This window comes from Vanacampus margaritifer, chromosome 12 (assembly GCF_051991255.1).
Source record: "Vanacampus margaritifer isolate UIUO_Vmar chromosome 12, RoL_Vmar_1.0, whole genome shotgun sequence".
NCBI classification, from domain to species: Eukaryota; Metazoa; Chordata; class Actinopteri; order Syngnathiformes; family Syngnathidae; genus Vanacampus; species Vanacampus margaritifer.
This window is the reverse complement of record NC_135443.1, coordinates 21,709,257-21,723,041: the sequence shown is the minus strand read 5'-3', so window position 1 is coordinate 21,723,041 and position 13,785 is coordinate 21,709,257. Positions and strand designations below refer to the sequence as shown.

Sequence of the window (13,785 nt, the reverse complement as noted above, 5' to 3'; positions counted from 1 at the left end):
TCTGAAGAAATATGAGTTAGTAAGGTTTGTTTTCAGTTACCTTTACCTAATTTAGCCATTTTGTGTCAGTTAGGACACAATCAAGTACTATGCAAGTTCTTAAGAGGATGAAACTATATTGCTATTTTACGCATAATGAGCTAGTGGTTGGGGGAGCTAAATGTGAATGCTATTGGGGGGGGGGGGGCTGGAGACCTACGTCACAACTTCCGCCCTGCTCCCTCCTCCTCCCCCAACTCCCTCCCTCACTCCTCCCCCGGCATCGCTGGAGCGACTCTGGTTGCCTGCTTGCTTGGCTGCCTCTCAAACCAACATGGAGTAGTAGCGCGAGAGATGGGGCTCTAGCGGGGCCACCCCACGGCGACTAGGACGCGATTTTTACTTTATAATCATAACAACCACCGTCGTCTGGAGGACATTTTTGGGGGTGGAAAGAGGATAAAAAACGACAACCAGCCAGCACCTGAGGGCGAGTCCATATTGTCCAGCAAGGCGGGGGGAGGGAAGGCTAACCACTACCTGCTGGCCAGCTAAAAAGTTGGAGGATATCGGGAGGATAGGAGTTCGACATTTGCAATCGAAAAGCAGCTGGCTTACGAGGAAGAAGGTGACGAGAGAGGATTGGGGGTGGGAGGGTGGGGGCACCACATACAAAAGACTTCCATGAGGATAGTTTGGTGATAAATGTGGATTTGTAGCGGGGATCGACGCGATGACGAGGCCGAAGAAGAACGCATCCTATGTGACCTGAGGTGAAGCGAGGAAACATGATAGAAGAAGAAACACACCCCAACGAGTAAGTAGCCATATACAAACCCCCGCCACCCCTTCATTTTACCCCATTTGCGCTCTCCCACTGCACCCCTTTTTAGTGCTCAACTTGGTCTCGGCTTTTTTTTTTTTTTAAATACCTTCTCTTTAATATGATCAAATATATCAGAATACTGTAATAGTGGGTGCATGGGTAGCTCGTAAGGGCCACCTTGTGTTTAAGAAAACCGAGGAGGTGGTGGAGGAGGAGGAGAAGCGTGGGTGTATCGGAAACATTTTGTGAACGGATCCCTGGCCAGCAGCCCCCCGTTTTACAAACACTTCCCCCGGCTGAGCGTGCTTGGAGCTCTCGCTACGTCAAATCAAACAAAAGCGAGAAAAGGCCACCGTGTGGTCCTATCGGCCCGTGTGTTATTTTGTTTTTAGCTCCGTGTGTGTGGCGCCTCTAACAGAAAGGGGAAGTCTCACAGGATATAAGATATCCGATACGCCTCATCCGCCATGTCTTTCACAATCGCGCCTCATTTGCATACCCCCATTCATAAAAAGCTCATCAGGTTTGAAAATGAGCCTACTCTATGTCACTAAGCCCACATTTAGCAAGTTTGTGTTGGTTAAAATCACGTCAAAATGCATTTAAACGCCTCGTCTCCGTGAGCATCCACGAGGCTTCTCGATCGAGCCAACATGGAGACGTTTGTTATGATCGTTCGCCATTTTGGCTCTGCGATGTCGATTAGTTTATATGTGTTGGTGGAAACTTGCATTTGGGAGGGGGTAGAGTGGAACAGTGCAAGGGACCGAAGGGCATCGGAGGGGGATGTTTGTGATGCGGTAGCGTGATGCCGGCCTCATTCATAAAAGCCCTCTAAACCTTCCGGAGTTGTCTCCCCATTCATGCCAACCGGCCGCCAAGGCTCTTTGGAAGGTGACTTCAGCGTTGTAGCCTATGCTAAATTATTAGCACACCCAGTAGTTAGCTGTAAATTAAATGTTTCAGCATCTCTAACACGTATTCGACAGTACACGTATGTAAATTAATTATTTACATTGGATATCTATGAATAATGATTGAATTTGAGACCAAGTGAAGCGTTTCTATAGTAACTTGACATGCGCTAGATCTCCAATACACAGAACAGTTGTTGTTTTTTTATTTTATCAATACTGGAATTTGAGATTAAATGAAACATTTCCCACCTACGTCCCTGAGCTACCTTGTGCACATATTCAATGCGAGTGCACATAGAAAATGTCAACAAAAACCCCGGAACACATACAATAATGTGTTGTGTGCGATTCATGAATAACATTTGGGTTTAAACTAAATTGGTGAGCGGGCTTGACAATTGTAACAATTTTTTCATTGTATTTTTTTACATTTAAATGTCAAGTTGCACAAAATGCACCCCTGCGATCCCTAAATATTGTGTACTATGTAATAAAGTTGAAAATAAATGTTAGTGACTTCTCTTGTGAGCTAGCTGGAAAATGCTAAAAGAGACCCCCTTTTTTACATAGATGTCAAGATATTGTTACACAAGTCTTCTCTCCAATACACCAATAACAATAACTTATGTATCTGTGCTATACATGTTGTGAGTTATTTCATGCGCTATCATGCCAGTAAGCTTTCATCCGAGTAAACATATAAAATAACATACAGTACTGTATTAATACAGTACTAATTGTTGACTTACATAACATGTCCTGCCTTCCAAAACCATGTGTAGTAGGTTCATTGAAAACTCAAAATTGTCCATAGGTGTGAATGTAATGCTATGCTCAGACCAAACACAGAGTAACCATTTCTAGTGGTAAGAGTGTATGGTTGTTTGTTTACATGTGGCCTGCGATTAGTTGGCGACCAGATCAAGGTGTACCCTGCCTCTCGCCCCAAAATAAGATGGCATAGGCTCCAGCACACCTTCAACCCTAGTTGAGGATAAGTGGTGCAGAGAATGAATGGTATTTTCCTCACATCTGCATGATCATGCTAGTTAATGTAGCGTACGTGCTAGCAGTGTTTTTTTTGGGGGGGGGGGGGGGGGGGGGGCTTTAACCAGTAAAGTAAAACAATAGGGGCTTTTCTACCATCAGAACTTTTGGAGAACGTATCAATTTGCCTTGGTAACATTCAGTTTGTGCGTTTTTCCACCACCAACAATTTCCAGGGTAATTCAATTCTCCAAAGGGCATCCGAGTACTATCTCAGCAGCAGGGTCTTGCTGAGCCAGGCTGCAACTTTGAGGAGGCGGGCTGCACTGACCAAGGCTGATTGGTTGGTCAAATTTGGGTGTGTGTTGTTTTTACATCGGCTGGGCTCCTCCAACTCATACGTCATCAAACTCATTTGAATAAATTACCAAAAACTACGCTGTGGAACCACAATTACAAATTCCCTCCGGAATTTTTACAACCAAGAACTCCCTTTACCTGGAACGCAAATATCCTGAGCTTGTTGATGGAAAAGCAGCTAATGTGTCTCCCAATGCACGTAAACACCATCTCATGCACTATTACAATAGCTATAATAAGGGTGGATTAACAACTTTCAAAATATATAATGGACTGGCACCTCATGCTGATGCTTACATTTCACAGCACTAATAGATCAAAGACAATTAAGAAATAATGCAAAATAAGTCTACCATAACTATATCTGCTATTCATATTTATTCTTTGCCTGTAATTATGCCTGTTGACATTCATCCGAGGTCAGTTGGCATCTCGCAGAAATGCGATCCACTCCCCCCACCCCAAACAAAAAAGCACTCATCACGTAGCAGACGCTCGAGTTAGCAGGTGTACATGTTCACCACCCACCACAACCGCCTTGCTAAGATTGTTCTGTTCCTCATGTTTATATTTGTCAGCATTTGATATCGGGACTATAATAACCCCTGTTAGGTGTGGAATTTGATGGCGGGCGACCGGTAATAACTGTCAAGAATAACACACTAAATTTGTGCCAGCGGCCTTTGCTAAGTGCACTTGAATAGCCTTGTTTGGTCATTTATTACCTACGACATAGCTAAGTTGACTTCCTCAGATGTCGTCTTTGAGGAATTTCCGAATACAACCGAACTCTAGCCCAACTGTGTGTGTTTTTTTTCTTTGTTAAAATAAATATGGAAATAGGCTACACATACACACAACAGATGATGATTTTGTCCTCAGAATGTGACATAATGCCCCTCCTAAATTCAATTGTGACGTGACGTTTTTCTTTGCATTCCGGTCTATTGAGTAGCCATTTGGACTGACCTTGTATTGATTCTCCTTGTTGAGGCAGGGTTAAAGCCTGCTTTCAGGCCACCAGGTAATCTTAACATCACACACTCAAACTTATTGACTGATTTTAGTAAGTTAGCAGCATCCTAAAGGTGATCTAGTGGCCTGTCTGTTCACAAATGGACAGTTTTCAATCGTCAGATGCTTCAAATTGACCCAGGAACATAATTTCTATTTCAGTGAAGGAACCTAAGTGGAGGGTTAGGGACATGAGGCACTGTAGACATGACACATAGTATCTTATTGTGCCCATCTGCCCATAGCTTGACTGTTTTCTGTTCTCAGATGCGTCCAGGCATGTCTGAAAAGTTTCACAAACCTGGTGTTGTCACAAAAAACAAAAAACTAGACCTCAATGTACTCTCAACATAACAAATTAAATCTTATTGGTTAGTGTTATGAAGTTAGAAATGTCCTAAATTTGACCCAGGGGCACGCCTGCTCGCATAACCATTGAAGCAAATCATTTTCAGTGACCTGTGAGGCTTGAAAAATGATTGGGATAAGTTTAACAACCAGACATTACAAAAAAAATCAGATGCCTTAAAAAATGAGTGTGGACTGTGGATATAATATATTAAGTGTATAATATATAATAACCACTTTGAAGCTTTTTGGGTAGCACTAGCAAGTTGACCTACAAACCGTTGAAGCAAACTGTTTACGACCGCCAGGTCCTTTCAATTAGTGTGTATGTAGGATAAATATGACTGATCGGAAATTACAATATTTTAAGAAAACTGGATTTTGATATGATATGATCAATGATATGACATTTTTATAGTGATTGCAGACTACCAGGTATGTTATTAAGTCACCAACTTTTACACAGATATCCCCCCCCCCCCCCAAAAAAAAAATAGATCACCGTATCGTTTTAATGGTTCAAACACAAAGAAGACATTAGAACAGTGGATTTAATGATTAAGGATAATTAAGACTGTAAAAAAAACTTCTGCGGACACTCTGAAAATAACCTAGAGGAGACTCGTCTTTCAACATGCATTGTTAGAGATATGCTGTGCATATTTAAAACACCATGTCGGTAGTGCATTCCAATCAATTCTATGAACTTAATAAACCATGGTTTTTCTCCCCCACGCACACACACACACTATCATGTGGACCAGATCCATGGTAACAGTGTTTCCTGTGTTGTACTCATCGCAGCTTTTATATAATAGCATGAGCTGTTTATATCTCAAGAGCAAACAATGGCGCCTGATTGTTTGTCCTTATTAAAAAAAAACAATTAATCTCTGCTCATCAGCTGACGGGATGACCGGGATTTTAATAATAGCCAAAGTTGGTTTCAACGTCTTCAACACTTAACCGCGCAGCCCTTGGTTCGACGTCCCGCCAGGTTGGTGATTGATGTGAATAAACATGGTTAGCTCCGCCACAATCACAATGTACACGTATCATGTGCTCTGCATTTCCAGCCCCGAAATCCCCCCCTTTGGAAATTCTCTGCAAGACGAGGCAAATAAAATGTATATTTTGATATAGCCCTTTTCCCGGCAAATATAAAACAGTCAATTAGTACACACACACACGCTCCAGGTTATTTAAGCACAAATAACTCTGCTGGAAATCACATCAAATATCAGATGGCTGACTGTTATGTTCTTAACTCTTTGACTGCCAAAAACGTTAAATAACGTTTAGTAAAATCCTACGGAGGAGCGCCAAAGACGTTAAAAGACGTTCACCAAGTTTTTTTTGGGAAACGGGTGGCGTAAAGCCTTGGCCAGCTGTGCTGAAAGTATCAAGCAGATCTAGTTAGTATAATGACTATTTTTGGCCCCTAGATGGCAGCGATGACTCTCTTTGGACAAGATCGGGTAGGCGTCAGTAGTAGAAGACGTGAGGCGGAGCTAGAGTGTTGAGGGGACAATGGCTGAGAAAGTGAAAATGGCGACCGGTGGCAAGCAGCTCACGCTTGATCGTTTTTTTCAAAGAAGAGAAGCATCAACCAGTGCTAAAGAGCACATTGATGACGACGATGATGATGATGGTGACTCCGAGGTTGACGCCGAAGTTGGAAGCGTTGACGCGGCGGCTATGATCACGTCATAAAGCCTCGCCGGCTAGCGATGCTAACGCCGGAAAACGCGGAGCACAACCGAGCACTTCTGCACAGGCGGACATTCAATCGGACGACGAAGAGTGCCCCGAGTCCAATGCATATTCATCGGAGGAGTGGGTACAGTCTGATCACGGAGAAGGCACTGGTTATGGACTACGATGCCACCATGAATGGAGCGGATAAGATGGATCAGAACATCTCTTACCGCCCGGTATAGGAACTGAAGGACATGAGGAAGCCAGACGTAACACCATACGCCACCGTATCATGATCCTGAGAGTAGACTTGATGGCAACATGGCCAAACACACACTGCAGTATATACTTGCTATTCCCTGGGGAAAAAAAGCCAGCAAAAAAGTGTAGCGTCTGCAATCACAGTGAAACTAATCTGTTGTGCAAATCCTGCTGCGTCCCCTTGCACGCAGGGGAGTGTTACAAAAAGAAAAACTGTATTTGAAACATCCACACAATTGTAAATAGTACCACGGTTGCACACATTTGTAAATAGTTTGCCAAATGTTTTGTCAAATTGTTACACTGTTGAATGTAAATAAACATATTTTGCTATTAAAAAACACTTTTTCATTGTTGGTGGTAGTGTTTTACAGAAGTAAAGCACTGTTTAGGTGTTTGTGGCATCATTCATGGAAAAAAAAGGTATAAAATAAATCGTTTCACAAAAAGCTTAATACCTCCGTATTTTGTTTCAAAACAGAGCATTTTTTATTGTTGATTACTGAAAAACGGAATAAGGTAGAAACAAACTTTTTTTTTTCTGATGAAAGATGAGAGTCCAATCTTTGGTAGTATGTGTGTTTCCATAGTCCAAACACATAATTTTATGTGGGCCTTGAAAGATCAGTCAAAATGCTTAAATCGGCTGGCACCCACGGCATCCCTTTTCTGAAAACGTCTGGCAGTTAAAGAGTTAAGCGCCACCACAAATGAAAACCGCAACATTTGACTGTTGATGTAAACAAACTTGACAAGCTATCAAAGGTAAGGAGAGCGATGTTACGGTATTATGGTACAACAGTGTATTTTCATCACTTGACATGGACCCTTAAATAATAATAGGTAAAAATGCTGTACAGTATGTAAGGTTATGTTTATGTGTCAACATCCTCGTAAAAATGTCTTCTTAGCATTTTTGAAAATTTTCACATATAGACCATCTGAAACTGTCTACTTTGTGTTTTAAATACTGTACTAGAATTAAAGCTGGTGTTAAAAAACATCAATGCCCAAAATTTAATTTAAAAAACAACATTTTCACACAAAAAAATTAGCTCCATACAGAGAGAGAGACACTCAGGGCTCTATTATACACTACTGTAACTTTTGTGTGAGTCTGTGACCAACTTTGACCACAGTAGCACAAGATTTGGTCATACACTTTTTTGGGGTAAGGTATGTACACTGTACAGTAGACTGTAGTTGTCTTAATATGCATACTGTTGTTTCATATGGCCTAAATATTGACAGTGACTTAAGATGCAAAATATTTTACTGTAACACAAAGTTTGTCAGCATGAAGCAGCAGCTGACAAAACAGGTTGATTATTATATATCAGTTTAAAAGGAGACAAAAAAAGCCTTTGCCTTTATGTGAACATTACTTTGTTCAACTCAGCAGTTCTGAAAATGAATTATGTTGAATGTATGTGGCTTTAGAATTTAACCCTGCCATTGATTTGGTTTGTAACATTCTAGCACATACTGTACCAACACTAACTCGTAGCATTCTTTTCACATAGTTCAGCATTTTGATGGAAACGAAACCAGATGATTTTTTAAATTGTCTTTGATGTTTGCGTTTTGAGTCTCCAAAAAGCATCACTACAATTCATTTACATCTAAAAACAATGTTGTTGGACTGAAAGTATTAGCCACTTAAGTATAAGAGGATATGAAGTCTTATGGAGGGTTTTGTTTGACCTTGTAAGAGGTTTAGAAGCAATCGGCTTATTTTCCACCTTTCAAAGGATCAGACGTTAAGAACCACCACTTCCTGTTTGCATTATCCGCAACACACTCACTACCTTTACCAATATACGTCAGGGATTTTCAAAATGGGTCTGCAAAATAATTTGCAAATTGCAATAGATTTTTATGTTGCAACTGTTCAAAAAGTGCACACCTAGATAGGAAGGCAGCCAATAAACCAATTAGCTTTGAGCCAATTAAAAGCACTGATATGATTGTGAGGCATTATCACATAAAACTAACATTTCTGCATGAAGTTTATTTAGAATAAAAGCTTTATTGTTACAGGAATAAAGTATTTTTTGTTTAAAACAAAGCGTATTTATTTGAATATAGTCCTATTTTTCAAGAACAAAAGGTGTTGTTTGTTTCTCTCGAGAAAATAGTCTATTTGTTAGAGAATAAATAAAGCCATCTTCTCCAAAATTAAAAGCATATTATGGGGGAAAAAAAAGTTCTAGTTTTAATATTCACATGTTCGTTCTACCCTGTTAAACTTGACATTAAAATCATAATATTGTGATTATCGAAGAAAAATTACTTTGTCATAAGATTGCAAAATATAAAATATGACAATGTGTATTATGTTACAACTATTTTTTTCCCTCAAATTGGAATTAAAATGTTGCCTATTTTCATTAGGCGATTATGAGTGGGGCCGGGGTCTGTGAAAATTTGTTTTTCAGAAAACCCTTGTTCTACAATTTATGACGGTCACCTCATGCGGCATCAATGCAGGCCCTGTCAAGCATGTCAACTGTAAACGCACCCGACTGAATGAGAGACCTCTCTGCTTAGACACGTGAGCGAGTGTTCCATATAAGTGCATCTGATTGGCAGGAAGCCGATCACGACGTTCCCCCGGGAGGCATCAGTGTCAATAGTTGGGAATGAACTTGCTTCACCTCGCTCTCTTTTTTTCATTTGCAGTGGGAATAAGGCAGCTTTTCATTCTATTTATTTTTCTTAAAAGTAACTTTTCGATGTAGCCGCAGTGCCTCACAACATATGAGTAAGTTAAAAAAAAAGTTTACTTGATGAGTAAACACAGATTTTTTAGTCATCATTTTCAAAGTGTCTTTGACTGTCGTGATAAGGTGTCAATTTTTTTAAAAATCAATAATGATAATTGATATTGTAGACCACAAAACATATTAGATAAGCGTTCTAGTCACTTGCTTATCTGGAAACAACTACAGTGCTGCTCAGCCTCTGGCAATGGGATGTCATGGTTTGCAATATGCTTTTCGCTATACATCAATCGTGTTAAGTATATAATTCACAAATGAAAAATTTAATAGTATTTACTATACAGTAAAAACAGTATTACAAAATGTCCTTTTCAAGGGTTCCATGCGTGTAGGTCATGGGTGTCAAACTCCGGTCCTCGAGGGCTGCAGTCCTGCAGGTTTTGGAGGTTTCCCTCTTCCAACACAAGCTGATTCCAATCAGCAGGATAGTTATCAGGCTTATGCAGAGCTTGCTGATGAGCTGATCATATATCAGCTGTGTTGGAGAACGGAAACATCCCAAACCTGCAGGACTACGGCCCTCCAGAGTTTGACACCTCTGCTCTAGCATAATTTATTTAGTTATTTATTTTTTTAAAAAACGTATAAATACATCTTTATGAGCATGGTAATATTTTAAATTTAATGTATTTATACGTTTTTGGGGGCAGATGAGTTAATGTATTTTTTAAATGTCTAAGATTTTCATTTACAGTAAGTAATCTGATTTACAAATCATATGAATCATCCTATTTCTTAAACACAACATATTTTTTTATATAAAAAACAGATATAATAATTTATTTTAATAAGAAAATAAAAAATCTTACTTGGTAAATGGGCTGCTGATCATGTTGGAGAACGGTAACATCCAAAACTTGTAGGACTGCAGCCCTCCAGGACCAGAGTTTGACACCTTTGGTGTAGGTAATAGTGTGCACCATATGTCAAGCATGAGCCGCCTACACACAAAATAAAAATGTTAAATATTAGCAATACTGTAGATGGTAAATTCGGATCAGTGAACTTGCTCAGACATAATTTTCTAAGTGTTTTTTTTTATTTTTTATGTTTGCATGATCCTTCCCATAAAATGGGCTTTGTTTGGATGTTTTGGAGGGTGTTTGTGGGTTTCGGAGTACGCCCAATCATACACTCTGTCAAATGTGGCCTTTTTTTTTCTTTTGGGGGGGTTGTAAACCATGTTTTCATTATTACCACCTTTCATTATGCTTGTGCACACTTGCACAAGTGTGATTATTTTTAAATTTAAGTTTTAATCATGTTTAAATGATCCTCTTCTTTACATGGGCTTAGTTACTTTTTAGGACGCTTTGGGTGGAGAGGGGTTGTAACCATTTCAGTTTTAGTGAAGTGTAATTTATTTTTTCCTTTTCTTTTTTATTGTGAATTAATCATGCTTGTATGATCTTTGCCCTTAAATGGTCTGAATGCAACTCTGGGAAAGCCAAACATAGTGACTGTATTCAAAATTCCAATATTGGAAATTAAATATCAAATATCATATCAAGACATACAAACACGTGCCGCGTTGGTTAAGATTTGAGCCTGGCAACACCGCAAAACAATGCGAGCGCATCAACCAGGAAATGTCACCACCACTTCCTGCGAGTGAGGATTCGAGGTGTGTGCTCCAAGCGGCGTACGCTTTGTGTGTATGCATGCTTGGGTTGATTACATCAAGGAGTGGCCTTTGTCAGCTCTTTTCAGAGGGAGGAAGCGTCGCCGCCTTTATCACACAAGACGAGCCTTTTTTTTAATCATCAGAATCAGTCAGTTAGATGTCACACATGACAACCTGACGACTGGCCAGCCCTGTTACGCTACTCGCATTGCTGCACACTAATCACATCTCCCGAAAATTTTCTGTAAATTGGCGTATAACAATAGAGCTGCGATGTATTTGCTGGAGTCCCACGTGTCCATTCACACAGCCTATGCCAGCTGCTCAAACGAACAGGCCAAACGAAATTTTGGCAATCGTGCACCATGGTGTGGTGCATTAGGTTGTTAATGGCAGAAGCTCAACATGCCGATCGACCTTCAACCTGACGACGGGGAAGCAGATTAAATAAGATGATGTGATTTATGAATTTTCTTTACTCTTATCAGCACAGCTGCCAATGAGTCACATGTATTCCACCTTTGCTATGCAAACACATTTGACAACAAAACAAATAGGAAGCAGGAAAACGTGTGTGAACAAATGGCAAGTTAAAACAGCAGAGGTTAGACTTTTTATTGAAAATCGTCAAACCTGGTATTGAACTACAGTATTTTAAGAAGTGCCAGTAATTGTTACAACTAACAAGCAAGGTCTACTTACATTAAACAGTGAATTTCTCCCTTACATTGTGGTAACTACCATTTGGTATTTGGCCCCAAAAAATGGGAGAAGTATGCCCCTTAAATAGGGGGAAAAAAACATTATGAAACCTAAGTATGACATTTTGATAAATTTCAGAACTTTGAGCTTGGGTTTTTCTTTTTCTTTGGCCTTTTACGAAACTCAAGGGGCAATAACATTTGAATGAGAAGTGACTTTAGGCTTTTCCCTGTGTCATTATATGCATCTCAGCTCAGTGTCCTAGTGGTACAGTGTCCGCCCTCAGATTGGGAGGTCGTGGGTTCAATTCCCGGCCGGGTCATACCAAAGACTATAAAAATGGGACCCATTGCCGCTCTGCTTGACACTCAGCAATAAGGGTTGGAATTAGGAGGTTAGATCACCATATGATTCCCGAGCGCGGCTGCTGCTGCTGCTCACCGCTCCCTCAGGGGATGGGTCAAATGCGGAGAACGAATTTCGCCTCACTTAGGTGGGTGTGACAATCAGTGAATCTTATCTTATCTTATCTTCACTCATGAGTACCGTATTTTGTTTTTACTTATTACGGTAGTTAAAGGGGGAGTTTGCGGAGTTAAAACTGCTAGCAAGGGTTGGGTGGAGCCTCACTTATAGATTATACCCTCCCGCCCCCAACTGGAGTGGTGCCCCTCACTTACGTACACGTACGTAATTCTCAAGAATGGTAATTTGTAAAGGCATGTAATTATGAAACTGAGTTGTTGTGTCACAGGAAACGCATAACTGGCTTCACCAAAATAGCGCCACTAACAATATTGAGTGCTAGCATTAGCACTGTAAGCAAGCCAACTTTAGCCCTGGGTGCTATGTTGTTAGCAGAACTTATTTGTAATGTATTTGTTACTATAACACTAAATTGTATCAGTTTGAACTTAGAATATACACGCAAAAAAAAAGTGATATTCTTACCTTTTAAAGCAGAAACGTTAATTCTGCGTAATTTCTGAATACTTTCAGGTGCCTGGTGGTTTCTTTTCTCTTTTTCTGTTTTCTAGTCTTATGCCCAGTTTTTTTTGTGTGTGTGTGTGTGTGGGGGGGGGGGGGGGTATTCTGTCATAATATTAGCAAAGCTCCTGAAACCCAACAGGTCAATGTGAGGCTGTGGGAGTGTGCCTGTGACTGCATGGCAAATGAATGATACCTGGTCAGTTACGCCTTCTGTCTGGGATTGATTGTTTTTCTTCTGGTGCAGTGGTTTCTTCAAAACCTAATTAGAGGTGTGGGATGGGGCCAAAGAAAGCAGATTTTTGTTGTTGTTGTTGTTTTCATATATCATATTACTAATGTATTACTGTGAGGTCATGTGGAAAGTTAATAAAGTGATTCTTTTGAAAATTGCAAATCCCCTTTTAGCTTTTTTTTAACGCAAAAAAAACAAACATGTGAGGCATGGTTGTAATTTAGCAATTAAAGACGGCTACATTTTATATCTAACTTTTATCAAGACCTTATATTCACACAGTTGAAAATTTTGCCTGTACAGTTACTAAAGGTTTAATGATTGTGAACAGTTACATTCCAGGAATGAATTAGTTCTACTTTGAAAGCTGACATTAAACTTTACATAAGTTGTAACATTTGACGTACAAGGTCGAGAAACGCACATCATATTTCTCTGGAATGAATTGGCTTCCCAGCCCTGCAAAATTTTGTGTGTGTCCATGTATGTTTGTCTGCGTGTTGGTCCAGACCATGCGGTGGCCACTTCCGCCACCGTGTGTATCAAAGTAGTGCTGTTAGCTCTTCTCTGTGTGTTCCCACCACAGATTACAGGGCCTGTCAGCAGACGGGGGCTCTAAACACGGGTCACAAGACGAGACCGAAATGTGACATTTTCACATCACCGACAGCGCTGATAGTCGCTATTGTGTATCTTGGAGCATGTGTGCTTATACAGAGGTCTGGATTTTTTTGCTGTTTTTGCTGCATGTGGGTGGCCTATGTGGGGGCAAACCTGTCGCACATGTGTTTAAAGTCTACCAAAAGTTGGCAGTGTGCAGCTTCACCTGAAACAGCTCATGACGTTGATCAGAACCAAGCAGTAATTTGGAACGGCAAAGTTTCCGGATGTCGAGCAGCATGTGGCATTGTGACTAGGGCTGGGTTTGAAATTTCGATAAATCGATATCGAATCGATGTAGCTTTTCATAGCCCAATATCAATTCATAAAACCATGTATAGATACTTTTAATAAGGCTTTTTCCGGTAAATTTAATGTGCCTGAGGCAAGCCCGTACTCTTTCA

General features: G+C 40.3%; 1 protein-coding gene across 2 annotated transcripts in view; it reads left to right on the top strand.

Annotated features, from left to right (window-relative positions):
• The first annotated feature begins 263 nt into the window (after nucleotides 1-263).
• Nucleotides 264-13,785, top strand: part of spred2b (sprouty related EVH1 domain containing 2b) — a 29,548-nt gene continuing 16,026 nt past the window's right edge. Inside the window, exons 1-2 of one of the 2 annotated variants that reach the window (XM_077582142.1) lie at nucleotides 264-607; nucleotides 699-796. In XM_077582142.1, coding sequence (XP_077438268.1) covers nucleotides 768-796 — 29 coding nt within the window. In that variant the 5' untranslated portion in view covers nucleotides 264-607; nucleotides 699-767. Of the gene's footprint in view, nucleotides 608-643; nucleotides 797-13,785 lie in introns of those variants that run through there. The other variant, XM_077582141.1, reaches the window with a different exon arrangement.